Raw genomic sequence first — 27,222 nt, 5'->3', positions numbered from 1 at the left:
TAGGCTTAACTGGGCTAATGTGTAAAGTCTGTGTGCATGTGTGTGTGTGTGTGTGTGTGACTGAAAACGGGCATGGCTGTGCAGCTGTTCAGTTCTGTTCGTGAGGTTACCAGACTGCAGGTTTGTGTGTAAATTGCCCAAGGCAAAGTGGGTGAGTCCCTTCCATGGTTTAAAGAGATTGGGTGATGGCCTGCATCTCGGGACTATGGAAAATAGAATGGACACTCTATATGTGTCCCTAAGCCAAGGTAGCAAGGTCTTTGGAGGACACCTGTCTAGAGATGTGGCAATGGAGACTACAGACAGTATCTGCACAGAGTAAGGAGAGAGAGGAGGGGAGCATAGAATTCTCTTACTATCAAAGGGAAACTGAGTCATGCACCTGCAAAATGGATGCCCTCCCTAGACATCATGACTTTGTCTCTGGGGAGCTAGCACTCCAGGTCTGAGAGAGTAGGAGGCTCCCCTCAGCCTGAAGCTATGCAGATAGCCAGGGTGGAAAGGGGGAAGGGAGAGCCTGGGATGGGAGCTTGTGTGTTGGAGGCAGGGGACAAATATTAAGCCTGGAAGAGAAGGTGACCCTTACCCAGTTGTTCAACTCACCCTTCAGATTAAAAATAACTGAGGTAAGGGCCTGGGTAGGGGAGGTGGTGTGAGACGCTCCTGTCTCTCTTCTATCTGCCCATCGGCCCTTTGGGGAGGAGGAATGTGCCCAAGGACTAAAAAAAGGCCATGGAGCCTGAGGGGCGAGGGCAACAGACCTTTCATGGGCAAACCTTGGGGCCCTGCTGTCCTCCTGTCACCTCCAGAGCCAAGGGATCAAAGGAGGAGGAGCCAGGACAGGAGGAAAGTAGGAGGGAGGGTCCGAGCAGAGGACTCCAAATTTAGGCAGCAGGCATATGGGATGGGATAAAAAGGGGCTGGAGCGCTGAGAGCTGTCAGACAGAGATTTCTCCAACCCAGGTAAGAGGGAGTTTCGGGTGGGGGCTCTTCACCCACACCAGACCTCTCCCCACCTAGAAGGAAACTGCCTTCCCTGGAAGTGGGGTTCAGGCTGGTCAGAGATCTGACAGGGTGGCCTTCCACCAGCCTGGAAAGTTCTCAGTAGCAGGAGGTTTCCACAAGAAACACTGGATGCCCTTCCCTTACACTGTCTCCTCCATCTTCCTCCTGAGGATGCTCCTCCATTGTCTTGGTTTATCTTGGCTCTTGGTCTTCAGCAAGATTTGCCCTGCACTGTCCACTCCATCTTTCTCTACTGTCTCCGTGCTTTGCCTTGCCTTCTTACGTGTCCTTCCTTTCCACCCATTTCTCACTTCACCTTTTCTCCCTTCTCATTTGTATCCTTCCTTCCTTCCTTCCTTCCTTCCTTCCTTCCTTCCTTCCTTCCTTCCTTCCTTCCTTCCTTCCTTCCTGTCAGAGTGCTGGAAATCACACCTAGGGGTTCCCACCCTGACGTAAACAATCTACCAGTAAGCCACAGCTTCAGTGCTGCTGGGTGCTCTCTTACCTTCCTCACCCCCTGGCTTGTTGTGTTCCATCCTGGTCAGGATCTCTGGATTGGTCTCCCAGCCTCTGCTACTCCTCTTCCTGCCTGCTCCTCTCTCTGCCCAGCTGCACCTCTGTGGTGCCTCATTCCAACTGTGGTCCAAATTCTTCAGGATTCTCTGAAAAGTTAACCAGGTGAGAATGTCTCCCCTGTAGACAGCAGATCACAATTCTCCCTGAAGTCAGACTTCCAGCCCTCTCTTTCTCTGCCCAGCTGCCCGGCACTCTTAGCAAACCCCAGTTACCCTTACCCCACATAGACCTCTGACAGAGAAGCAGGCACTTTACACGGAGTCCTGGTGGGAGAGCCATAGGCTATGGTGTAAAAGAGGCAGGGAAGTGGTGGTGTAGGAAAGTCAGGACTTCACATAGAAGCCTAGCCCACACCAGGAATGACAGACAGATCCCTCCTATCTCCCCCATAAGAGTTTAAGAGTGACAGAATGACGGACGCCCAGATGGCTGACTTCGGGGCAGCGGCCCAGTACCTCCGCAAGTCAGAGAAGGAACGCCTAGAGGCCCAGACCCGGCCCTTTGACATCCGCACAGAGTGCTTCGTGCCTGATGACAAGGAGGAGTATGTTAAGGCCAAGATCGTGTCTCGGGAAGGGGGCAAAGTCACTGCGGAAACTGAAAACGGAAAGGTACGTGCAGTGGTGGCAAGACAGGGGAGGGTGGCTGGGGAAAGGGGTTGGAGCAGAGCCTCCTGTAGCAGGAGCTGAGGAGCTTGAGAAGAGGTGGGGATGCCAAGATATGTTCCCTTAGAGAACCTTCTCAGGGGGACCCAAGCAGGTGCACCAGGGTGTCACCCAAGGGATGCTCACTTGCCAGAAAGAGGCTGTCTTCCTCCCCAGAGAGGTCTTTATACAAAGGCACCAGCCTAGCATTAAAGGCAGTTCCCCTTTCTAGCACCTGCATCCCTCCTGACTGTGCCTCAGTTTCCCCCAAGAGTTCACTTTCTCAAAGTCCCTTCTCCTAAACCAAGAGCAAATTCAGATCCAGATGAACAAATAGAGCAGAAATTTTTGAGCTGGGATCCGATTCCTGAGACCAGTGATAGACACAGGAACCTCTGTTCCCTGGGTGCTCAGTCTAGCCGTGAGAATCACCCACCGCTCACTGTAGTGCTCAGGGTTGTGTTCCCCGCAGGTTTGCTGCCTGGATGTTGCTTCCCCAGGATGTGTGCATTGATAGTCACAACCCACAAAGGATTATAATCTATCCCAGCTCAGTGAGCTCCGGTCATTTAACTGTTAAGAGCCACCACCTCTTCCACCATTAAAACAAAAACCAAAAAACAAAAAACACTTGAATTCCAGTGGGCAGAAGCTATTGGCATCAAGACATAGAACACTGATACCAATCGACCCCCAATTTTGATGGATAAGGAGTTCAGGGTTGGGGTATGCTGCTTGTTCCACAGGGAAAAGGCTTTCCTGGAGCAACAGCGTACATGGAATCTAGAGCTTCTAGTCTCCAGCTATGCCTTGGTCTGTTTAACACACGGGGGCAGAAAAGAGATGATCACTGGACAGGGTCAGGAGCTGGCATGGGGAAAGGAACCCTAGAACATCTCTAGAGCTCGGGCAGGAAAAATACCTGGGAACTGAGTCCTAGGGGATTTAGGGGCGGGAAGCTGAAACCTTTGTCAGCCAAGAACTAGGGGAGTGAGGCCAAGCCAGGGACTGGGTAAGGGCATAAGGCTGGTAAAGGAGAGCTGACAAGAGCCCATGGGAAGGTCTTCATCCATCCTATCGCCCACTCTGCTTCTCCAGACGGTGACCATAAAGGAGGACCAGGTGATGCAGCAGAACCCACCCAAGTTTGACAAGATCGAGGACATGGCCATGCTGACCTTCCTGCACGAGCCGGCTGTGCTGTACAACCTCAAGGAGCGCTACGCGGCCTGGATGATCTATGTGAGTGGATGCTACACACTGCAGGAACTCGGTAGAGGCCTATACGGGCCAGTGAACTCGAAAAGAGGGGGTTAAAAAGCACCCCAAAGTCCCAGTGTCCTCTCATCCAGTCTACCTAGTTCATCTACCTAGTTCTGGTTCATCCTAGCAGAATGAAGGGAGCCAGCTCAAGTGGCCAGGGGTGCCTCTGACTGCCACCACTGCCTTGCTTAGTCTCCCCTTAACAACCGCATGTTGGCCCTATCTTCTACCCCAGACCTACTCAGGCCTCTTCTGCGTCACCGTCAACCCCTATAAGTGGCTGCCAGTGTACAATGCAGAAGTGGTGGCTGCCTACCGGGGCAAGAAGAGGAGCGAGGCCCCACCTCACATCTTCTCCATCTCTGACAACGCCTATCAGTACATGCTGACAGGTAAGCCTGGTGCCCAGACCTGGGTCCCCTCAACCTGAATTCTCACCTGGACTCGCATCCCTCAACCCATTGCCTCTCCTCCTCTCTCTTCCAGATCGGGAGAATCAGTCCATCCTCATCACGTGAGCAAGCACTAACCCTCCACAGGGGGTTTGGGTGGGATGGCCAGGCTGACCACGGGGTACAGCTGTGAAGGAGAGTCTTCAGGCTATAATTGCAAGGGAGAGAGGACTGGGCTCTTTTTAGAAGGCAAAGCTCATGCTGTGCTGGGCTCTGGTGCCCTAGGCTAGGAAAGGACAGGTGTGGAGCATGTTGTATGAACAATAGTGGAAGTCCTGGGCTCTGATCGCTGCCCCTTGTTGCCTCAAGCGGAGAATCCGGAGCAGGGAAGACTGTGAACACAAAACGCGTCATCCAGTACTTTGCCAGCATTGCAGCCATAGGGGACCGTAGCAAGAAGGAAAATCCTAATGCAAACAAGGTGAGCGTGGGTCACAGGCTCAGCTGAGGCATTGCAGGGAGAAGAGCAGGGCTTGGGAGGGTCGGTGCAGACCATCTTTCTGGCGGGACACACATGCTCTGAGACTTGTGTGGGGCCCGAGGACTAGTCAGCTGTGCATCCAGCCTCACCCTAGCCCTGAGGATTTGCTTAGGCTCCCAGCTAACCAGAACCTTCTAGAGGTGAATGGAAGATAAACCCCCACATCTCTGTTCCTTTCACAGGGCACCCTGGAGGACCAGATTATCCAGGCTAACCCCGCTCTGGAGGCCTTCGGCAACGCCAAGACTGTCCGGAATGACAACTCCTCCCGCTTTGTGAGTGACCTTGGATCACTACTATAAATGACCTCAAATGTGTCAAGAAAATGGAGTTCTATTTTGTCAAGAGTTGATAGACTTTGTTGATTATATTGCACCTGGATTTTGAGTATCATTAAGTATATATATATGCAGGTATACACAGATAAACAGACACACAGACACACAAGGAGAGAGAGAGAGAGAGAGAGAGAGAGAGAGAGAGAGAGAGAGAGAGAGAGAGATTTGAGGCATGTTTGAGGGGACAATGGCCTGAATTTCTGCATACTGAGTGAGTCAGCACCCTCCCAAGGCCTTCCCTTGGACATCCACCCCAGCGAACACAGAGGAGATGAAGGGGGATGAGGTGAGAGCCACAAGCCAGGGGCCTCTGACGTAGACTAAGCCTGGTAGCTGTTTTCCCCTCAGCTTCTTGCTGATATCTGGGTGTGAACAGCCTTTTCTTAGTTTTACTGACACTAAACTGTGACACCAGATAGGCCTTTTACATTCTAGAGCCATCAGGACACTCTGGGTTGGGCTAAAGTCCCCGTTTTGAGTCCGTACTTCTGGCGAGAGCCTTCACTCTGGTCTACCCACAGGGGAAATTCATCAGGATCCACTTTGGAGCCACTGGAAAGCTGGCTTCTGCAGACATAGAGACCTGTGAGTACCGCCATGATGCTTGCTCCCTCCCCTTGGGCAGCCCCATCTCCTCACTCTGACTTCTGCCTAGATCTCTGCCTACTTCATGGCTTTAATATTCTTTACTGAAACTAGCCTCTTCCTGGGTTCCATGGCCACTGCGTGGGAGCCTCTGGCTCTGTTCCCTGTTCTTTTGCTAACTCACCTCTCTCCTCTCACCCACCATCCTCCCATCTCCGTTCCTCAGACCTTCTGGAGAAGTCCCGGGTGATCTTCCAGCTAAAGGCTGAGAGGAACTACCACATCTTCTACCAGATCCTGTCCAACAAGAAGCCGGAGCTGCTGGGTAACCTGACCTGACCACTGCCCTTGCTGTTCCCAGAACCTACCCGTGGGGCTCCTCCCTTGGCTCAGTCCAACCTCGTTGCTCCCTCTTCCCTCTGCTCCACCCTTCCTCCTCCCTCCTGCTAGCTGCTCTGCACCTCTCTTGATGCCCTGTCAAGTACCTTGCTCCTGATTTTGTGTCTTCCCTCTCTTCTCTGCCATGCTTTCTCTCCTTCCCCCTTACATCATCTCTTCACAGGCTTTCCCCACATGGCATGCTCCTTCTTCTTCTTCACGGGGGCTTCGGGGCTTCTTTCCCCAGGAAAGATCCCCCTGTGCCTTCACTACTCTGGCCTTCACTGACTGTTCTCTCTATCTCCCCCCTGTCCTATCTCCCTCCACTCTTTTTCCATTCTCCCTCCTTCCCTTTCTTTACCTCCTTCCCACCCCATCCCTGCCCTGCCCTCCCTGCTTGGCACAGACATGCTGCTGGTCACCAACAACCCGTACGACTACGCCTTCGTCTCTCAGGGAGAGGTGTCCGTGGCCTCCATTGATGACTCTGAGGAGCTCTTGGCCACTGATGTACGTGAGGAGCCTGGAGATGGCCCTGGGGGTTCCGGAGAGCTCCAGGGTCACCTTCCACCCATCCTCTCCCTCTGTCACAGAGCGCCTTTGATGTGCTGAGCTTCACGGCAGAGGAGAAGGCTGGTGTCTACAAGCTGACAGGCGCCATCATGCACTACGGAAACATGAAGTTCAAGCAGAAGCAGCGGGAGGAGCAGGCAGAGCCGGATGGCACAGAAGGTGTGGGGGAGGTGCACCGTTGAGGAAACCCTCAAGTACTGAAGTCACTGGGGACTGAGTCCCTTGTGCTGTGCGCAGCGGTTCTTTCAACAAGTCTTAAGGGATTAGGTTGGAAGCAATTGTCTGGATTACAATACAGAAAGTAGGAGGAAAGTGGGAGCAACATGGGAAGCAGTGGTCAGCATCTTCACCTAGGGCCAGGCCCTGTTCCCGGGACTGCTCTTCAGCTAGATCCCAATCAAGCCCCTGGAATACTGGAGGAACTGAGGCTTGTAGGACAGAGAGAAGGGGTGGGGGATGGGGTGGATCAAGGACATGGCAAGTAGACCCACAGCCACACTAAGCAGAAGTTAGCTGGGATAAAGGAATGGAGGGACTGAAAATGCTTCCCCTCTCCTTGTCTATCAGATGCTGACAAATCTGCCTACCTCATGGGGCTGAACTCAGCTGACCTGCTTAAGGGCCTGTGTCACCCTCGGGTGAAGGTGGGGAACGAGTATGTCACCAAGGGGCAGAGTGTACAGCAAGTGTACTATTCCATCGGGGCACTGGCCAAGTCAGTGTACGAGAAGATGTTCAACTGGATGGTGACACGCATCAATGCAACCCTGGAGACCAAGCAGCCGCGCCAGTACTTCATAGGTGTCCTGGACATTGCCGGCTTTGAGATCTTCGATGTGAGTCTGGGAGCCCTGGCCTGGGACACCAAGTGTTCCTCACCCACCCACTCAGACCATCAGTCACATGTGGAGGGCCAGCTGTGGGCCAGGCACAGGATAGCAGTGGGGACCCATTAGAGCCAATCACTGTCCCTGCCCTCAGGAGAAGCCCTCCCTTCCCTGCCATGACCTGGGAGGGGACCAGCCATGCCTGTGCCAAGCTCAGGCAGGTGTGTGGCACAGTCCTAGGCTGACCCACCCTGCTGGCCACTCAGACCCTCAGTCGGCCTGCCTGACTGGCTGCCTCACCCCCTTGCAGTTCAACAGCTTTGAGCAGCTGTGCATCAACTTCACCAATGAGAAGCTGCAGCAGTTCTTCAACCACCACATGTTCGTGCTGGAGCAGGAGGAGTACAAGAAGGAGGGCATTGAGTGGGAGTTTATCGACTTCGGCATGGACCTGCAGGCCTGCATCGACCTTATCGAGAAGGTGAGCCCTGCCTCCGCCATCTGAGCTCCCTTCTCTGCCAACCCCAAAACAGTCATTCCATCTCTTCTACCCTCAGGAGACCAGAATCCCCAGAATCCCGAGCTGCTCCACAGCCCCAGCTTCTCGCACTGTGAGGTCGCAAGCACCCACAGCTGTTCTCTTCTCACCTCAAACCTTGAGTCTTGTTCCATTCTGTGATGGTCACCTCCCAGTGACTCCTGACCCTTCTCTACCACATAAGAAACATCAATCATGGAAAAATCCTGGACTCAAACAGGAAGTGTTTGTTTAGTATCCTTCCTGTTTGCTGAGAAATAACCAATTCTCAGCCCATCTCCTCAGGAGAGGAATGGCGTCCCTGTGGCGCAATGATGGCCTGCAGTGTGCCTTGCCTTTTGCTGCAGGCCAAACCCCAAGTGTCTGACCTGCATGCAGTCAGTCACTGTTCACCGAAAAGGGACCTTCCCATAAGCTGAGTCACTACTTGACTTCTAGACCCAAGTTCTCGTCTCCCTAACACCACAGAACCCCTAAGGTTTGGGGAAGGAGTATATACATCTTCCCAGGGGGGAAAATGGTCTCCAGCTTTACCAAATCCTCAAAAGAATTCTAGCCCCGAGAAAAACTAAGGATTCCATACTCTGAAGGGAAAAGTGTTTTTCAGAACTAGGATCCACCCAGCCAACCCTTAACTGGCTGCTGACATCAGCCAAGTTCTGTGGACACGCCTCTGTCCCTAGCCTGCAAAGGAAGGATGTTTCCCTCTGCAGGCTTTAAGGGGAGTGGCTAGGAACACATAGCTACTTGGCTACTGGGGCAAAAGAAAAAAATATGTGGGGTAGCTCCAGATGTAACTGGATTTAAGGTAACTGAGAATCTTGTCTTCCTATCTTGGGCCAAGAGGTTCTGCCAGGCACCCTTTGACCCTTCAGCAGTGCAGGTCTGTAGAGCCTTCTTGTCAGAGTGTGGGAGTCCTGGAAGTTGGGAATGTAACTGCTCATCCTTTCTCTCCTTACTCTATGCTGTCAGCCCATGGGCATCATGTCCATCCTCGAGGAGGAGTGCATGTTCCCCAAGGCCTCAGACATGACCTTCAAGGCCAAGCTGTACGACAACCACCTGGGCAAGTCCAACAACTTCCAGAAGCCTCGCAATGTCAAGGGGAAGCAGGAAGCCCACTTCTCCTTGGTCCACTATGCTGGCACCGTGGACTACAACATTATGGGCTGGCTGGAAAAGAACAAGGACCCACTCAATGAGACGGTGGTGGGTTTGTACCAGAAGTCCTCCCTCAAGCTCATGGCCACACTCTTCTCCACCTATGCTTCTGCTGATACCGGTAAGGGGGCAGCCCCTACAGTGGGCTAGGGGATTTCCTCAAGTGCAGGGGCGTCCAGAGGCAGCAGGAGGGCACAACACAGTGCATCTGCACTCCCCTGCACCTCTCCCTACCTTGTGTCATGGATATGGGCACACATGTCTGTCTTCTGAAGTCTGAAAACAACTGGAGATCAAGAAGGGAGGCATGCACTCTACTGTCAGGTGCCCAACACAGAAACAATGCGTAAAGGAGTTTTTAATGTGTGTTGGGAAGATTGCTGAACAATGGATAGGGCAGATGAGCCTCCAGTTCAGAGAATGAAGAAAATGGGCGTGGTTAGAAATGACTAGGGTAAAGTATAAAGAGAGTAGATAATGGGAAGAGTGGCCGCAGGATTAGGAGATGGAAGGTCAGGGCATGGGTAGTGTTTTCACACCTGCGGGTAGGCTATCTTAGAGGCTGTCTTAGCCAGCACCCTTCCCAGCTTCTAGAGGAAGTTACTTCCACCATCATGGAAAATAGACTTGGAAAATTATTGACCCAAAGTCACACAGCCCCGGAAGACCAGAGCCTTGGCCCTGCCTGAGAATGCCTGTGTTTTTAGGGTCTTGTTCTTTGGTCCTTCCCATGTTATTAGGTGACAGTGGTAAAGGCAAAGGAGGCAAGAAGAAAGGCTCATCCTTCCAAACAGTGTCTGCTCTCCACCGGGTAAGATGGGCCAGAGATTCCAGAGCACCTGTAGTGGGTAAGCCAGAGCCTCTGGGCTGTAGCCCTTGACCGTGAAGCTCTGTGTATGGGATGGCAAGAAGCTGGAGTTACATGATCGTCTGGGGGTATCTAACACTATGAGACTGAACTCACCCCACTTCCGTTTGGTTTATGAGCTAGCCTTTAACGGATGGTCTGAGCCATCTCTCCAGACCAACCCTGCTTCCTTTTGATGGTTCTGGTGATGGAGTATCTGGAACCTTGCACTCAGAGACCCAAGGGAAGTTCATATGGCCCCTGACTCTCCTCTCCCCTCTTCTCCAGGAAAATCTGAACAAGCTGATGACCAACCTGAAGACCACCCACCCTCACTTTGTGCGCTGCATCATTCCCAACGAGCGAAAGGCTCCAGGTGAGCCACAGGGAAGGCTTTAGTCAGGGGTGCTGCCTGGCACCTACTTACCCAGAGGCTGACCTCCATCTCCCCTGCTGCCCCAGGGGTGATGGACAACCCCCTGGTCATGCACCAGCTGCGATGCAATGGCGTGCTGGAGGGCATCCGCATCTGCAGGAAGGGCTTCCCCAACCGCATTCTCTATGGGGACTTCCGGCAAAGGTAAGGGGTGCCTCAGGGCTCAGGGAGCCAGGGGTGGGCTCCCTTTATGGGATTGTGGTGGGGTCTATGGCGGCCCTGAAATTCTATAGGCAGAGCAGACCCATACAGAATGCAAATGACTCTGAGAACTTCCCTCCCAAGGTATCGCATCCTGAACCCAGCAGCCATCCCTGAGGGGCAATTCATTGATAGCAGAAAAGGGGCTGAGAAACTGCTGGGCTCCCTGGATATTGACCACAACCAATACAAGTTTGGTCACACCAAGGTGAGTCTAGAGCTCTAAATAATGGCTGTGTAGCAGGTAGCCATGTTGAGTGATACAGCTAAGACTGGGAGGCAGATGGGCACAGGCTCCACCCCTCTCCTTTTCCACGCCCACAGTCAGACCTGGAATGCTGGAGTGATGGGTCCCTGGGAGCTTACTGAACATTCTTCCACCCTCCTCTACCTTGGCCACCCTTTGTTGATGCTGCGCCCCGCCTTGGTTCTACCCCCTTGCCCTTAGGTTTTCTTCAAGGCGGGCCTGCTGGGGCTGCTCGAGGAGATGCGAGATGAGAGGCTGAGCCGTATCATCACCAGAATCCAGGCCCAGGCCCGAGGCCAGCTCATGCGCATTGAGTTCAAGAAGATAGTGGAACGCAGGTGAGGCGGGCATGGAGGGCAAGTGTCGGGGTGAGAGGATGGCCAGCAGTGTGGAATAGTTACAGGGATCTGCATTCAGACCCTGGCTCCATTGATTGCTGTGATGTGGACTAGTGAGTCTACTGCAGTAGATTTCATTTTGAGCTATTTTGAAAAGACTCCATGACACTTTAAAACACCAGATGAATTTAAGAAGGCTGGCCTATTGTTTATAGATGTATAAATTAGTATAGGATTTTGAAAAGCATTTTATTCTCTTTCTTAATGTACCTAGTTTTTTTATTATTATTAGATTCATTTATGTATTGGGGTAATGCTGTATCACATATATGAAGGTCAGAGAACAATCTACAGAGTTGGTTCTCTTGATTGATTGATTGATTGATTGATTGATTGATTGATTGAGAAAGGGTTTCTCTGTGTAGCCAGCCCTGGTTGTCCTTGAACTCTCTCTGTAGAGCAGGCTGGCCTCAAACGCAGATATCTGCCTACCTTTGTATCCACCAGAATGCTGAGCTTAAAGGCATATGCTGCTCTCTCTCTCTCTCTCTCTCTCTCTCTCTCTCTCTCTCTCTCTCTCTCTCTCTGCTATTGTTCACTGTTGTTCTACTATATGGGTCCAAGGAAGCCGAGCCACCTCAAAGGCTCTTATTCTTTCTGTGTATATAAATACCTCACATTTATTTGTGTCTTTTGTATGTGCATGTGTATGTGGTATGTGTGCACATGTGTCCGTGCATGAAGCAGGGTGCATGTGGAGGTCAGAGGACAGCATGCAGGACCAGATCTCTGCTCCTACCATGTTCAGGCACAGGGACCAGACTCTGGCTGTGATGATGTTTGACACTGAGTGCCTTTGCCTGCTGAGCCATCTTGCCAGCCTGTTCTCTTCTTTAAAGTTGAACTATCACATACTTTTAATTTTGTTAGGTTTTTGACAAATTCATAAGTGTATACAATACTCAGTGATCATATCGACCACATTGCCCTCCACTCCTGCTGGCCCCTTCTTATTCCTAACCAATCCCCTCTGCTTCTGTGTCTTTATTTTTTATCATCACATACTTTCCATTTCATTCCTGAATATAGTCTCCCAGAGAAACCACTTCACATGATACACCAGGAGACAAAAGAAAAGAAAAAAAATCTATCTTCATGGCAGTCTTAATCTTAAGAGCAGAGATCTAGCTGGGCAGTGGTGGCGCACACCTTTAATCCTAGCACTTGGGAGGCAGAGGCAGGTGTATTTCTGAGTTCAAGGCCAGTCTGGTCTACATAGTGAGTTCCAGGACAGCCAGGACTACACAAAGAAACCCTGTCTGGAAAAAAAAAGAGCAGAGACCTAGAAAGGACCTCAACTTTCATCTAAAAGAGAGTGGCTAAAGAGTATCCCAGCCATTTGGTGAAATACTATGTAACTGTGAAAATGGCTGTGCTACAGCGACATGGTACAAAAGCAATTCATACAAACAAGACATACAGTATGACACAGTATTTACCTATGAAGCTCAGAAATCATGACAACAGAAGTTCATTGTTTAAAGTGACCTTTGCACATTGTCTAAAACATTTTTTTTGAAGAAGTAAAAAAAAATTGAGGAACCAAGGAAATGGCTCAGGTAGGGTTTGCTGTGCAAACATGAACTCCTATGCTCCTTCTCCAGCAGCCACATGAAAAGCTGAGTGTAGCCGCCCAATCCATAACCCCAGCACTGTGGGGCAGAGAGAGCAGGGTCAGTAGAGCTCCCTGCATATCAGCCTAATGGAAACAGCAAACCCCAGGTTCAGTGCCTTAAGGCAGAGAACTCGAGAAGGAGACAGCTCATGTCCTCCTCTGGTCTCTAGGTACACATGTACCCATGTATACTCACATGTGTGTGCCTACATACAACACATGCACAAGCACAAATTAAAAAAAGAAAAATTGAGATGGGTGTCTCATTACATATCTAGGCAGGGCAGGCTTGGAGCTTACTATGTAGACCAGGCTAACCTCGAACCACAGCTGACACACATACAAAAATCTACACTACCACACCCTGCCAAAAAAAATAATAATTTTTAAGTAAGAAAATTAAAAACAAGTTTAATAGCAGTGGCTGCTTCTAGTTGAGGGCCAGAGAAGGTGGAAAGGAGCCCACTTGTAGCTCAGTAGTTGAATGCTCCATCTCCTGCTCAGCTGGTGGGCTCCCAAGCAGTTATTTTATAGCATTCTGAGATGTAAAATGCTACATAGTCTGTATTTGAAGGTGTCCCGAAAATGAACACTGAATAGGTAGACCTCTCAGTGACTTCTGTTACTATTGCTGCCCCAGTACAGGAATGCACACCATACTTTTGTTGAAATCATAGGGAGTGAGGCTACAATGCCCCTTGTCCTTTGTGCCTATAAACTTGCTCAGACAGAGGAGGCCAGGGCAACTGGTCCCATGCCTGAGGAGACTTCTTTCTAGAGTTCTTCCTGATTGCACTCTTTCTGGTCAGGGATGCCCTGCTGGTTATCCAGTGGAACATTCGGGCCTTCATGGGGGTCAAGAATTGGCCGTGGATGAAGCTCTACTTCAAGATCAAGCCGCTGCTGAAGAGCGCGGAGACGGAGAAGGAGATGGCCAACATGAAGGAGGAGTTTGGGCGAGTCAAAGATGCACTGGAGAAGTCTGAGGGTCGCCGCAAGGAGCTGGAGGAGAAGATGGTGTCCCTGCTGCAGGAGAAGAATGACCTGCAGCTCCAAGTACAGGCGGTGAGGTCACATGACTTTCTCTTCTTTCTCCCTCTCTGTCTCCTGGATTGTTGCCCATCTCATCTCCAGAGTCTGGGAATCCAGAAGCTCCACCCCTTTACAAGACCCGCATCTTCCCCCTCTTTAATCTCTTTAATCGTTGACGTCTTCCGTTCCTTGCCCCCAGGAACAAGACAACCTCAATGATGCAGAGGAGCGCTGTGACCAGCTGATCAAGAACAAGATCCAGCTGGAGGCCAAGGTGAAGGAGATGACCGAGAGGCTGGAGGACGAGGAGGAGATGAACGCCGAGCTCACTGCCAAGAAGCGCAAGCTGGAAGATGAGTGCTCAGAGCTCAAGAAGGATATTGATGACCTGGAGCTGACGCTGGCCAAGGTGGAGAAGGAAAAGCATGCAACAGAGAACAAGGTGAGGCCAGTTCCCTCGGGTTCAGCCTAGGTCTCCAGAAGATTTCCAGACCAGAGTATGAGCCTAGTTGGTAGCATCTATAGATGTCTCCACAATGACATCCTTTGATCCTAAAGGCAAGGTGGATTTATTTGTTTATTTTTATTCTTCTTTGGCAGGTTAAAAACCTAACAGAGGAGATGGCTGGGCTGGACGAAATCATTGCCAAGCTGACCAAAGAAAAGAAAGCTCTGCAAGAAGCCCACCAGCAAGCCCTCGATGACCTGCAGGCTGAAGAAGACAAGGTCAACACGCTGACCAAGTCTAAAGTCAAGCTGGAGCAGCAGGTGGATGATGTAAGTGATAAGAGCCATGTTCCGCCTCTCTCAGATCAAGACTCTGTAGCCAACGCCTATAGAGAAGGAGTTTCCCTCTGCATCTAATTCCTATGACCCCAGGAGCTTCTCTGTTCTCTGGGATTCCTTATCAGGCAAATCTCTGGAGTACCAACCCCGATGGACTTCAAGTTTAAGGCGTACACTGTGAATCCCAGTCTTTCCAGCATGTATTCATTTTATTCTCTCTGCCAGCTGGAGGGATCCCTGGAGCAGGAGAAGAAGGTGCGCATGGACCTAGAGCGAGCCAAGCGGAAGCTGGAGGGTGACCTGAAGCTGACCCAGGAGAGCATCATGGACCTGGAGAATGACAAGCTTCAGCTGGAAGAAAAGCTCAAGAAGTATGGCCCGTGGTGGGCAGGAGGGGCTGACAAGGGATAGGTTTCTAGCCTGGTAACCGTGGCGCAGGATGCTGTATTTCTACTGGCTTGGCTTCCCTGGACACACTGAAAGTGAGGGCAGTCGGGGTTCAACCCCTTTGCTGTCTGGGCCAGGGTTTGGGGGCTGGTTCTGGCATAGAGCAATAAGACAGGCCCAGAGGAAGGGCGACCCTCAGTTTCACGCCCCTTCTCCTCTAGGAAAGAGTTCGACATCAGTCAGCAGAACAGTAAAATTGAGGACGAGCAGGCCCTGGCTCTTCAGCTGCAAAAGAAACTGAAGGAAAACCAGGTGACCTACTTGCCGGGGTGGTTGAAGGGAACTCAGAGCCCGGAGACTGTGGGGAGGTGTGGGTATTTAAGGTTCTAGACTATGACTGGAACTCCAGGCAGCCCAGTACCCAAGCACTCCTAAACACAGGAACACTAGCTTTCCCGTTATCGAGCAAGAATATGTCATCTTCTTAGCAAAACTGTTTTGAGGGAGAATCATATCTACTAATAAGGCATCTCTCCCCCAAGATGCACTCTGCCTGTTGAACTTTCTCTTCTGGAACAACTCAGAGGACTCGGTTCTCCTCCAATCCGCTCTATACTCTCTCTGCACAGGGATGAGGGAAACCCTCACAAATCCCCCTCCCAGGGGCTGCCCTGTTCACAATCCTTGAATGCTAACCTCGGCCTCTAACACAGGCTGAGGGCCACAGGCATTCCTGCATACAGTTAACTCCTCCTTGTGGAGTAAGTCACCTCCATTCCTTGGCACTCGCTATTCTCACCTGCACAATGGCAGTAAGGCTGTAAGCTAGGCTTACCTGCACTCATGTGTGGTTTGTTCCCATCTTGGCTCCATCTTCTTTATTTTACCCAGAATACTGAGCCATCCCCTGCATCTTCTGCCATAAGTCTGGGCAAGTTCTTTGGCCTCTAGGAGATAATAATGTCATTATTCTCACCGGGTCTTGGCGCTAGGCTATCGCCCCTCCCTCTTCTGTGTGGGATCTGTGCTTCAAGTCCTACCTTCTCCACGTTGAGAGAAGAGGTGTAAGTCCCCTCTCTCCTACCTCAGGGTCTACTCTGTAGTTTATTAAAACTGTCCATTGCACCAGAGAGAGAGAGAGAGAGAGAGAGAGAGAGAATCCCACAAACCTTCCCTATAGAGACAAAAGACCAAAATGGCAAATGCGCATACTCCAGATTTAGTCAGGACCAAGTCTAAGGCCACAACAACGAGGTAGGGGTATGAAGAAGAGGGCATCTTATTGATACATAGCTTGGCTTAGAAAGGAGCAATCAAGCTACATCCCGGGCCTGAGAATACCTAAGGAATCCATGACATGGGGAATCTAGGTGATTAGACCTCATGGTTAGCTCAGATAATTGCAATAGTATTTGACTGTTCTTGAGGCAGTTTTGCTACAAATGTTAGTTTAAAAAAAAAATGAGTGCTTATTACCTTGCCTTATAGTCAGTGGATCAGAGTCAGGTGAAACTGTTGGCTCTCTGAGGTTCATAATCTCAGGAGGTCTCGGGATCCCGCTCCAAACACAGATGCTCAACACTTAGGCTGCAGATGCTCAAACTGAATCTCAGATACTTTAGGGAAATCCTCCAAACTTTGGCTTCGGCCAATTTCCTATTCTAGGGTGTTTAGCAATGTCCCTTGCTTCTATAGCATCCTCCACACAATTTAAAATGTCTCCAGCCATCACCAGCTATACCTAGTAGCTGAAAACCCGTGCTAGAGGTCTAGTGCACATGGGAGCCTTTTAGAGCCCTGGAGCACGGGCCTCAATGGAGGGGTGCAGGAAGCAGGTCTGACCCTCTGTGTCTCTGGCTAGGCACGCATCGAGGAACTGGAGGAGGAGCTGGAGGCCGAGCGCACAGCCCGGGCCAAGGTGGAGAAGCTGCGCTCTGACCTGTCCCGGGAGCTGGAGGAGATCAGTGAGAGGCTGGAGGAGGCCGGCGGGGCCACATCCGTGCAGATAGAGATGAACAAGAAGCGCGAGGCCGAGTTCCAGAAGATGCGGCGGGACCTGGAGGAGGCCACGCTGCAGCACGAGGCCACGGCGGCGGCCCTGCGCAAGAAGCATGCGGACAGCGTGGCGGAGCTGGGCGAGCAGATCGACAACCTCCAGCGGGTGAAGCAGAAGCTGGAGAAAGAGAAGAGTGAGTTCAAGCTGGAGCTGGACGATGTCACCTCCAACATGGAGCAGATCATCAAGGCCAAGGTGGGCCCTTTCTGCAGCTCTCCTCCTCCCCACAGCTGTGTCATCTCTTGTCATTCTCATTCCCCTTGGTGCCCTTTGCCCTTCACCTCCTGTCTATCCTGCTTCTCCGTAGCCTTCACCCACATTTATCTACTAGTCTTTCTTCAGTGCATTTTCTTCTTCAGACTGAGTCCCTTCTAATCTCACCCTCTTGCCTGTCCTCTGAGCAGTCCCCATCCTTGCCCTCTTTTCCTTTTTCTGGTCTGGGTCCACACAACCCCTCCTCCCTGCCAGTCGTGGCCCTTTCCACATTCACCTTTTGTCTGCTCGTTAATGCCTGCAGGCCAACCTGGAGAAAGTGTCCCGGACACTGGAGGACCAGGCCAATGAGTACCGCGTGAAGCTGGAAGAAGCCCAGCGCTCCCTCAATGACTTCACCACACAGCGAGCCAAGCTGCAGACAGAGAATGGTGGGTGCCCCTGACCGTCCCCTAGCCTGCCCCTGGTAGCTTTGGTTTCCTCCTTCCATGGCCCAAGAACCCTTCATTCCACCTGCAGGGGAGTTGGCTAGGCAACTGGAAGAAAAGGAGGCATTGATTTCCCAGCTGACCCGAGGCAAGCTCTCTTACACCCAGCAGATGGAGGACCTCAAGAGGCAGCTGGAGGAGGAAGGCAAGGTGAGGCCCATATAATGGCAGTGGGACAGACTCAGTGGCATCCCTGGACACACTGTTACCTCCAGGAGTACACCTGGATGCCAGAGGTAACCTGTTAACCTATTTCCCTACTAAATGGTCAGTCCTCCTGATCATTTAAGGACTCCTTATTGGTAAAGGAGACAGGTAGGCAAATGGAAATCACTCAAAGACATTGAGACTCCACCCCATGTGGGTGAGTCTGGGTCTTGACTGAAGTAAATAGGCATAAGAATCTAGAGACTGGAGGGTTGGGTTTACTCCAATTTCCTTGATGCCCACCTCTTCCCAGGCCAAGAACGCCCTGGCCCACGCACTGCAATCATCCCGGCATGATTGTGACCTGCTGAGGGAACAGTATGAAGAAGAAATGGAGGCCAAGGCTGAGCTACAGCGTGTCCTGTCCAAGGCCAACTCAGAGGTGGCCCAGTGGAGGACCAAGTATGAGACAGATGCCATACAGAGGACGGAGGAGCTGGAGGAAGCCAAGTGAGTCCACTGTGGCTGCCCCTGGATTTGCCAAGAGAATGGAGCAGAGCGTCTGCTGCGGAGACAGGCAGAGTAGATGCAGGAAAGAGCTTTGGGGTGGGAGAACAGAGGATGGGGAGACCTGGTGAGCCATGGGAGTGTTTGGTAGAAAGCCTGAGTCCTGCAACCTGTAACGCCTGGCTGGCCCTTGCTTACTTCCTTTGACGGGTGAGCTTTTGGCCCGGGTTATACCTGACACTCACGTATAAGACGAGCAAAAAGCTTGTTGGTCAGAGGAGCTATCATCATGCAGCCTGGGCCTGAGGGAAGGGGGTGGGGGTGCACAGTCACACAGATGTGATGTATGTATGGGAGAGTCTGAGCAGCCTGTGATGGACGTCTCTGTTCTAGGCTCCAGTAGCCCTCACATCCTCTAGGCTGGGGTTCCAACATCTTAGGGAACTGTGGGGAGAAGCTGGGTCTTTCCCATCGACACTCGGAAGGAGGGGATCATCTCACGTCCTCGTGGCTCCAAGTACAGTCACATACATTCCCCTGGACAGGAAGAAGCTGGCTCAGAGGCTGCAGGATGCAGAGGAGGCAGTGGAGGCTGTCAATGCCAAGTGCTCCTCCCTGGAGAAGACCAAGCACAGGCTACAGAATGAGATCGAGGACCTGATGGTAGACGTGGAGCGCTCCAATGCCGCCGCCGCAGCCCTGGACAAGAAGCAGAGGAACTTTGACAAGGTAGGCTCACGGTGGGGCTGCAGACACTGTGCATGCTGCTGGTGGGGTCAGTGCCAGCTCAAGGCCACAGCATGCTCCTTGGAGGTGGGGGAAGAGGGCTGAATCAGGAGAGGGGCCTGGGCAGTTCTGGTCACAGGGCGCTCCTTCCCTGCAGATCCTGGCTGAGTGGAAGCAGAAGTATGAGGAGTCACAGTCAGAGCTGGAGTCTTCCCAGAAGGAGGCGCGCTCCCTGAGCACAGAGCTCTTCAAGCTCAAGAACGCCTATGAGGAGTCTCTGGAGCACCTGGAGACCTTCAAGCGGGAGAACAAGAACCTCCAGGGTGGGCGAGCTGGGGGACAGGGAAGAGCCGCAGGGAAAGGCAAGTGGGGCAAGGCATATTGATCTTTCTGGTCCTCTGATCCTCAGAGGAGATCTCAGACCTGACCGAACAGCTGGGAGAAGGGGGGAAAAATGTGCACGAGCTGGAGAAGATCCGCAAACAGCTGGAGGTGGAGAAGCTAGAGCTGCAGTCGGCCCTGGAGGAGGCTGAGGTAAGGGCCTAACTTGGCACTCTTCAGCCTGTCTTGCTGTATCCTGTCTTACCGCCTCACAGAAGTCACCCTGACCCCAGGACACAAATCTATTGGCTCCCATTCTTAATAGACAGTCACATACCCAGGAACCATGACTTCCCCCAAAGCTGAGTTCCTCACATTGTACAATGCCACAGTCTGGTTTGTAGGACAGAAGGCTTGCTTCCTGGCTGGAATCGGGCTATCATAATATCAGTTCAAACCACTGGGTAGGAACACAGGCTCCAGGGTTAAATGACCTAGGTTTGAACCCTGTCTTGAGACCCTCTGTACACCTTGCTGCCCTCATCTATAAGATGGAATTAATGTATAAACCTCATAAGATTATGTATATGATAATTATGAAGATTGAGTGAAATAACACAGTCAAGCACTTACTAGCCATGCTTTGCTGCGCATTTCTAAGAACTTGGGACAGCCCGGGATTAGGGCTATAGACACTTCAACCTTTACTGTGATTTTTTTGTTTTTAATCAGATGGGTCAGGAACTCCTGCTATGTTAGTCCCAAAGGCCTGATGACTGAGAAGTATTAATTCAGGCTGTAGAGATGGGCTCAACCATTAAAGGCTAGGCTCACAACCAAAAATATAAGAGAAGTCCGAATCCTCTCCTTTATAGAGGAAGATCCAGGAGTCAGGCCCTGGAGGCTCAGCACTTTCTCTCCCACAGTCGTCTAGGTACAGGACCTATCACCACAGCACCTTCCTAGGCCATAGTCCTAGTCTGCCATCCTCTCCTTCTCTACACCCAACCCAAGTCAGCCTTAGCTACCCACCTCTGACTCCTCTGCTTTCCAGGCCTCCCTGGAGCATGAGGAGGGCAAGATCCTCCGCGCCCAGCTGGAGTTCAACCAGATCAAGGCAGAGATCGAAAGGAAGCTGGCAGAGAAGGATGAGGAGATGGAGCAGGCCAAGCGCAACCACCTGCGGATGGTGGACTCCCTGCAGACCTCCCTGGATGCAGAGACACGCAGCCGCAATGAGGCCCTGCGGGTGAAGAAGAAGATGGAGGGCGACCTCAACGAGATGGAGATCCAGCTCAGCCAGGCCAATAGAATAGCCTCAGAGGCACAGAAACACCTGAAGAATTCTCAAGCTCACTTGAAGGTAACAGGAGCCAGGCCTCTAGAATGTGGTAAGTCAGAATATGTATAGTGCCCAGAAAAACGATAAAGGTCCACAACACACCACTCTGAATATACCCAATCTTGTCTGCTCTTGGAAGCTAAGAGGGCTGAGACTGGTTAATGCTTGAATAGGAGATAGTAAACGACAGGGAATAAATGGACTAACGTAAGTATGAGAAAGTGGGAACTGTCTGCCTCCTGGGTTTGTAGGCATGAGGAACAGTGCACTCTGGACCAGTCGAGCCTCAGGACAAGAGAGTAGATAATGAAATAGGTGCTTATCTTCCTGATGACAAGAGGTGACGTGTGCCAGACTCAAGATGGAGGTCTGTTGGCATGAGGTCCAGGCCCTCTACCATCATCATACTTTCTCCACAGGACACCCAGCTCCAGCTGGATGATGCTGTCCATGCCAATGACGACCTGAAGGAGAACATCGCCATCGTGGAACGGCGCAACAATCTGCTGCAGGCGGAGCTGGAGGAGCTGCGGGCTGTGGTGGAGCAGACGGAGCGGTCTCGGAAGCTGGCAGAGCAGGAGCTGATTGAGACCAGTGAGCGGGTGCAGCTGCTGCACTCGCAGGTGACAGAGTTAGGGACCCTGTGCAGAAACCCACTGAGAGTCAGAGACCAGGATAATTTTAGACCAAGTCAAGCGGCATTGCAAAGTATCTCACTTCTTGGGTCAGTTCTCATCTGTTAGTAGCAGCTGGGAGAACCATTGTCTCTAGCAAGAGGAACAGACTTAGAAGCTAAGTGTGTCACGGCTGAATGGTAGTGTGCCTGTGAGTCACAAATCTGGGAGCCACAGATTGCCTTTTGTCATCTGATACCCTGATCTACAAGACAGCCTCCAACTTGATTTGTAAAGATAGGAGCTGGGGAGTTTAAAGATATGTAACTGGGGCTGGAGAGATGGCTCAGCAGTTAAGTGTGTTTACTGTTCTTTCACAAAACCCCAAATATTTGGTCCACAGCACCCAAATCAGGTGGCTCACAATCTCCTACAACTCAATTCCAGATGATCTGTGGCCTGTGACCTCTGTGGGCACCTGTACTCACATGTACATATTCGCTCACACGCTCATGTGCATGCACACACACATACACGTGCACACACTCATATGTACACACACATATGTACATACACACTCACACAGACATACACATGTATACACACATATGCACACACACATACACACATGTACACACACATACATGCACATGCACACACTCACATACATACACAGATATGCACACACATACACATGTGCACACACATACACATATGTGCACATGCACGGGGCAGGGGGGGGACACATTTTTAAGAAGCAGAACTACATCTTCTTGCCAGGCAAACGATGGGAAGAACACTGTTCTGCACATTCCCACTGTATCCAGTTCTACTCCAGATGAGTGTTTGTGCTGAACGATTGCAGTGCCTTCTGTGGCTTTGTTCCATAATTTAGCATATTAGAATATTCTGGGAGCCAGGCTTGTTTAATTTTCTATTAGTGTTATTTGTACATGTTCACATGTGTGCACATGGGTGCACAGGACATGTGCACATATGTGTGCACGTGTGAGGAGGCCAGAGGTTAACACTGGATGTCTTCCTCTGTCATTCTCCATCTTATTTTCTGAGGTGAAGTGTCTCACTGAATGTGGGGCTCACCAGCTGGATGGGTGGGCTGACCAGTGAGCTTCAGAGTTCCATCTGGGTCTGACCTCTGGGCACTGAGGTTACAGGTGTGCATCATGACATCAGCTTCCTCATGGGTTCTGGGAATCTGAACTCAGACCCTCATGCTTGAGTGGCAGGTGATTTTCTGCCCAAGCCATGAGCCATCTCCTCAGCCTTAGATGATTTTTTCATCTTCCCCCTCTTCCTCTTCCTCCTTCCCTTCCTCCTCCCAATCTTCCTCCTCTTCCTCCTTCCCTTCCTCCTCCTGCTCCTCCTCCTCCCTCTCTTCTTCCCTCTCCTCCTACCCCTCCTCCTCTTCCTCCTTCCCCTCTTCCTCTTCTTCATCCTCCTCCACCTCCTTCTTTTTCAACAGCCTCTTTTAATTTTCTCTGAAAAAACTATGGAACTAAGCAATAAAGTGTGCATTTGATATTTTTTTTCTAGAACACCAGCCTCATCAACCAGAAGAAGAAGATGGAGTCAGACCTGACCCAGCTCCAGACAGAAGTAGAGGAGGCAGTGCAGGAGTGTAGGAACGCAGAGGAGAAGGCCAAGAAGGCTATCACAGATGTGAGTCCCCTCCCCTGCCTACCCACTCCAGAGCAGCATCTCCCTAGCCTGGGCAGTGAGCCCACAAGGACCTGAGCAGACCACATGCTCTCCTCTCCTGCACACAGGCCGCCATGATGGCTGAGGAGCTGAAGAAGGAGCAGGACACCAGCGCCCACCTGGAGCGCATGAAGAAGAACATGGAGCAGACCATCAAGGACTTGCAGCATCGTCTGGATGAGGCAGAGCAGATCGCGCTCAAGGGCGGCAAGAAGCAGCTGCAGAAGCTGGAGGCTCGGGTCCGGGAGCTGGAGAATGAGCTGGAGGCTGAGCAGAAGCGCAATGCGGAGTCTGTGAAGGGCATGAGGAAGAGCGAGCGGCGCATCAAGGAGCTCACCTACCAGGTTGGGCAGGGCTGATCAGGATAGAGCAATGGCTTTACAAGCCCACCTGTGGGCACAAACAGGGCTCTGGTGTGCTGTGCCATCGCTCACTAATGCCAGGCGCCACTTCACACCAGTACCTTTTGATGCTAGCTGCAGTTTCTCTGATGGGACACCTAGGCCTTAGGGCACCATCACAGAGTGTCTGAGAATGCCATCTGTATAGTGGAGATTGGCTATTTTCAGTGTCTGGGAGGAGAAGCCTAAGGGGATGGGTGCATTGGTCCACCTAAGAGGGTGTACAAGAGGCACATGGTAGAGAGTGCAGACCTAATGTGGACTAAGGGGCAATGGCATCCTAGAACATTAAATGACATGGAGACAGGAATGACCAAGGGGCACTGGAGCCACAGACCCTGCTGCCCAAATTCTGGCTCAGGAGAAGGTGCCAGAATATTGGGCTATGTTAGATAGAATAATCTAGATGGTGATAACACCAGCTTTCTGTACTATTCCTCTTATGATCACTTTGAACCACTGGCTGAAATTGCCCACATTACTGCAAGGGAAACTCTATTTACCAGGCAGACCCTATGTCTCCATATGACCATAGTAAGAGGTTCCTGGGAGTGGCGGGGAGTTTGAAGAAATGGCTCAGTGACTAAGAGCACTCATGGCTCTTTCAGTGAACCTGGGTTCAATTCCCAGCACCCACATGGCAGCGCACAACTGTCTGTGATCCCAGAGTCAGACACCCTCACACAGACATACATGCAGGCAAAACACCAATGCAAATAAAAACAAACAAATAAATAAATAAATCGAAGTTCCCAGTGGCTCTGAGGACTTCCCCTCACTTCCAGCACCCAGACACTCATTAATTTGTGAGTCTCTAACTGAAAAATCCCTTTGTCCTACAACCCCTAGACCTGAGCCACTGGAGGGAGAGGCCTCTGAGGCCTGGCGAGAGGAATAGAGTAAAGGAGGAGGGACTGATAACCACAATTGCTTCTCTCCCCAAAACTGGCTCCTCCATCCCTCCCACCCACCTTCAGACAGAGGAAGACAAGAAGAACTTAATGCGGCTGCAGGACCTGGTGGACAAGCTGCAGTTGAAGGTGAAGGCCTACAAGCGCCAGGCTGAGGAGGCGGTGAGTTCAGAGTTTTGTCTCTGTCTTTTATCCATACACCTGCTAGTGAGAACCAGTGAGCATTTGCCACAGTGGGGCTGAGACCAGAGTCTGCTCCACCATCAGCTCAGACATTTATTCTTCGCGTATGATCAGAATTGTATCTAGCACCCTAAGTTCCAAAGATCAGTGCTGTTCCTGCCCTACATCTGTCCACTAGTTACTTACAGTCCATATACCATAAGACCAAGGAAGAGCATTGAGATGCAGGACAGCAAGGGGCCAAGAGTTGGCGTTGGGCCTGGATAGAACCCAGAGTAAAACAAGACACTTGGGTGGACAGGAACATGTGGGTGTGGTGTGGATGAGCACAGATGTGCAGAAAACCCCCAAGTCTGCAGGCATCTGTCTGAGGCACAACTGGAACAGATGCAGTGGATGTGGATTCTCACAAAGCACGCAGGGCAGCACAGGTTCATTCCGGGCAGTGGGTAGCAATGACGGGTCTTGAACACTGAGCACATTTGAGGAAGGTGCCAAACAAGACATCCCTGGGAGGGCTGTTGCAGAAACTGAGTGAGGAGTGGCTGAGGGACATGGACAGGAGAACCTGAGAGCCCATCCCAGAGTTCCCCTCACCCCAGTCTCCCCTCCCCTTTACCCACTCATAGGAGGAGCAGGCCAACACCAACCTGTCCAAGTTCCGCAAGGTGCAGCACGAGCTGGATGAGGCGGAGGAGAGGGCAGACATTGCCGAGTCCCAGGTCAACAAGCTGCGGGCCAAGAGCCGGGACATTGGTGCCAAGGTGAGTTCCTCCCTTGGAACTGCTAGTCACGTGCTCATCAGGATGCCTCTGCATGCATGATGCTCTGAACAGCTACGTGTGTATCCCATATGCATTTAGACATAGAATAGGCATACATACAACCAAAGGGTCCCACAGACACTTATAACCTGAGAGTCCACTCTCCCACTCGAAGCAGGCCCCAGATCTGTGTTCTAAACTACAAGCACTGGCATCATGAGACTTCAAGACCGCTGAGGTTCAACCCCTCCTTTCCCAAGGGCATTTTATTAGAGCCACTGAAATCCCTAGAAATTCCTCCCCTGGCCATCGTACCCACTGACCTCACATCTCTTACTCCTTTCTCAGCAGAAGATGCACGACGAGGAATAACCTCTCCAGCAGACCCTCGCTGTGGCCAATCCACAATAAACATAAACATTCGACTCTGCCTGCACCCTGTCCTTCCTACCAAATGTCTCTCTGGGGTGGGAATTTTGGTGGCCCAGGAGGAGGGTGGCCACAGCAGGGACTGTCAGAGTTGTAAGATCTGAAGCACCATGATCTGTGGAAGTGAGGTGTCCTGCCTCAGGCAGCACAGTTACAGTCCCAGCTCCACTTGGTCGTTTGCAAGTAAAGAAAGGGAAATTTTCCAAACGTGGGGGAAACAAATCCCGGTGTGAGGGATGGCGGAGCCTCACATGGGAGGTGGAGGCAAGAGGCAGGCTCAACTAGAAGGCAAGTTCAAAGCCAGCCTGGGTAATGTGAGAGCTCACCTCAAAGACAAGAAGACAACAACCCCTCAATGAGTCCAAAGAACAGAGGCACTGAAAGCGAGCCAAGTCAGACCCAGGGGGATGGAAGTTTGCTGTCGAGCTGGAAGCCACCCTTCCCCAGCTCACCCTCTTAGCTGGCAGAAATTAAAGTTGCCCCGGGGCCATGTGTTCTCTCCAAGATGATCTTCCCTCTGGTACCCAAAGAGTCTCTGCACTGCTGGGGATGGATGCACAGGAAACTGCTGTGGGATACCCAGGAAACAGCTGAGACCACACTCGACCCAGCTCCTTAGATGGAGCCCACAGGGTACATCTTCCCACCCCAACATCTGCCCTAGCTCTGTGAGTCTGGCCTCACCATGAGGACATTCCAGGACTCAGGGACCAGATGATGCCAAGTCCAAAGCAATATGGGGTATGGACCAAATGGGAACAGTCCTCATTTTGTATCCTTCACATGGACATACATAGGTGCATGGACAGACCCACAGCTAGGCACAAGCCCAACTCTTTCTTCTCTCTCTCTCTCTCTCTCTCTCTCTCTCTCTCTCTGTGTCTGTGTGTGTCTGTATGTGTGTCTGTGTGTGTCTATCTCACTCTGTGTCGGTCTCTCTATCTATCTGTCTATCTGTGTGCCTCTCTGTGTGTTTCTGTGTGTGTCTCTCTCTATGTCTCTGTCTATCTGTCTGTGTCTTTCTCTCTGTCTCTTTGCCTCTCTGTGTGTCTTTCTCGATGTCTGTCTCTGTCTGTCTCTCTATGTCTCTGTGTATGTCTCTATCTCTGTATCTTTCTCTATGTCTGTCTCTCTTTCTGTTTCTGTCTCTCTTTCTCTGTGTGTCTTTCTCTATATCTGTCTGTCTCTCTCTGTGTCTTTCTCTATGTCTGTCTGTCTGTCTGTCTGTCTCTCTCTCTTTCTCCCCCTTGGAGGACTAGAAACACAGCTGCACAGGGATGCAGCTGAGATCGCTGGCTGGAAAGCAAACCTTGCTGTCCTCTGGGCATTTGGACAAGGTTCTCCAGACCCTTTTCTACCCTTTCAAACCTACAATCTTTTCCCCACTTCCCCAGCCCAGCCTTTCCATCTCTCCTCTGAGACTCTGCCCACCCTACCTCCATCCCCCTGACCAAGGGCAGTCAGTCATCTAGACTCAAGCATAGACTATGCAGGAAGCCAGAGATCCATGAACAGAATCCAGGGAAACCCAAAGTCCAGTAGGCTCCTTCCCTGGAATGACTGCCAGGCCCGATGGTGTAACAGAACACAACGATAGGAAGAGAGGAAACAGAAGGCAGGAAAATTAACTA

The 27,222-nt window shown here is 51.4% G+C and overlaps 1 protein-coding gene across 2 annotated transcripts; it reads left to right on the top strand.

The window, feature by feature from the left end:
- Window positions 1-863: 863 nt before the first annotated feature.
- Window positions 864-25,598, top strand: Myh6 (myosin heavy chain 6). 2 transcript variants are annotated; one of them, XM_021181497.2, is made up of 39 exons: window positions 864-963; window positions 1,551-1,683; window positions 1,975-2,192; window positions 3,324-3,467; window positions 3,724-3,880; window positions 3,975-4,002; window positions 4,250-4,361; window positions 4,604-4,696; window positions 5,281-5,344; window positions 5,571-5,669; window positions 6,129-6,232; window positions 6,316-6,454; window positions 6,863-7,131; window positions 7,433-7,603; window positions 8,633-8,942; window positions 9,562-9,632; window positions 9,957-10,044; window positions 10,131-10,248; window positions 10,390-10,513; window positions 10,754-10,890; window positions 13,375-13,630; window positions 13,797-14,039; window positions 14,198-14,374; window positions 14,609-14,754; window positions 14,992-15,082; window positions 16,632-17,021; window positions 17,344-17,470; window positions 17,559-17,677; window positions 17,988-18,184; window positions 18,727-18,910; window positions 19,065-19,230; window positions 19,317-19,441; window positions 20,283-20,591; window positions 20,990-21,193; window positions 22,739-22,864; window positions 22,972-23,247; window positions 24,282-24,377; window positions 25,028-25,162; window positions 25,514-25,598. In XM_021181497.2, exons 3-39 carry the CDS (start codon window positions 1,992-1,994, stop codon window positions 25,532-25,534), a joined length of 5,817 nt encoding a protein of 1,938 aa, XP_021037156.1. In that variant the 5' UTR covers window positions 864-963; window positions 1,551-1,683; window positions 1,975-1,991; the 3' UTR covers window positions 25,535-25,598. The 2 variants fall into 2 exon arrangements, with proteins under 2 accessions (XP_021037156.1, XP_029324958.1); XM_029469098.1 differs by having other exon boundaries at window positions 25,511-25,598.
- Window positions 25,599-27,222: the final 1,624 nt, after the last annotated feature.

This window comes from Mus caroli, chromosome 14 (assembly GCF_900094665.2).
Source record: "Mus caroli chromosome 14, CAROLI_EIJ_v1.1, whole genome shotgun sequence".
Classification (NCBI taxonomy): Eukaryota; Metazoa; Chordata; class Mammalia; order Rodentia; family Muridae; genus Mus; species Mus caroli.
Note: the sequence above shows the minus strand (reverse complement) of the source record. Positions and strands in the feature narration are given on the sequence as shown.

What these genes read in the sequence shown, in the direction of transcription:
- Myh6 (XM_029469098.1), top strand. Translation starts at nt 1,992, where the DNA reads ATGACGGACGCCCAGATGGCTGACTTCGGGGCAGCGGCCCAGTACCTC. An exon ending in CTATCAGTACATGCTGACAG is followed by an intron (nt 3,881 to 3,974) that starts GTAAGCCTGGTG and finishes TCTCTCTTCCAG; the next exon opens with ATCGGGAGAATCAGTCCATC. An exon ending in TGCAGCTCCAAGTACAGGCG is followed by an intron (nt 13,631 to 13,796) that starts GTGAGGTCACAT and finishes CCTTGCCCCCAG; the next exon opens with GAACAAGACAACCTCAATGA.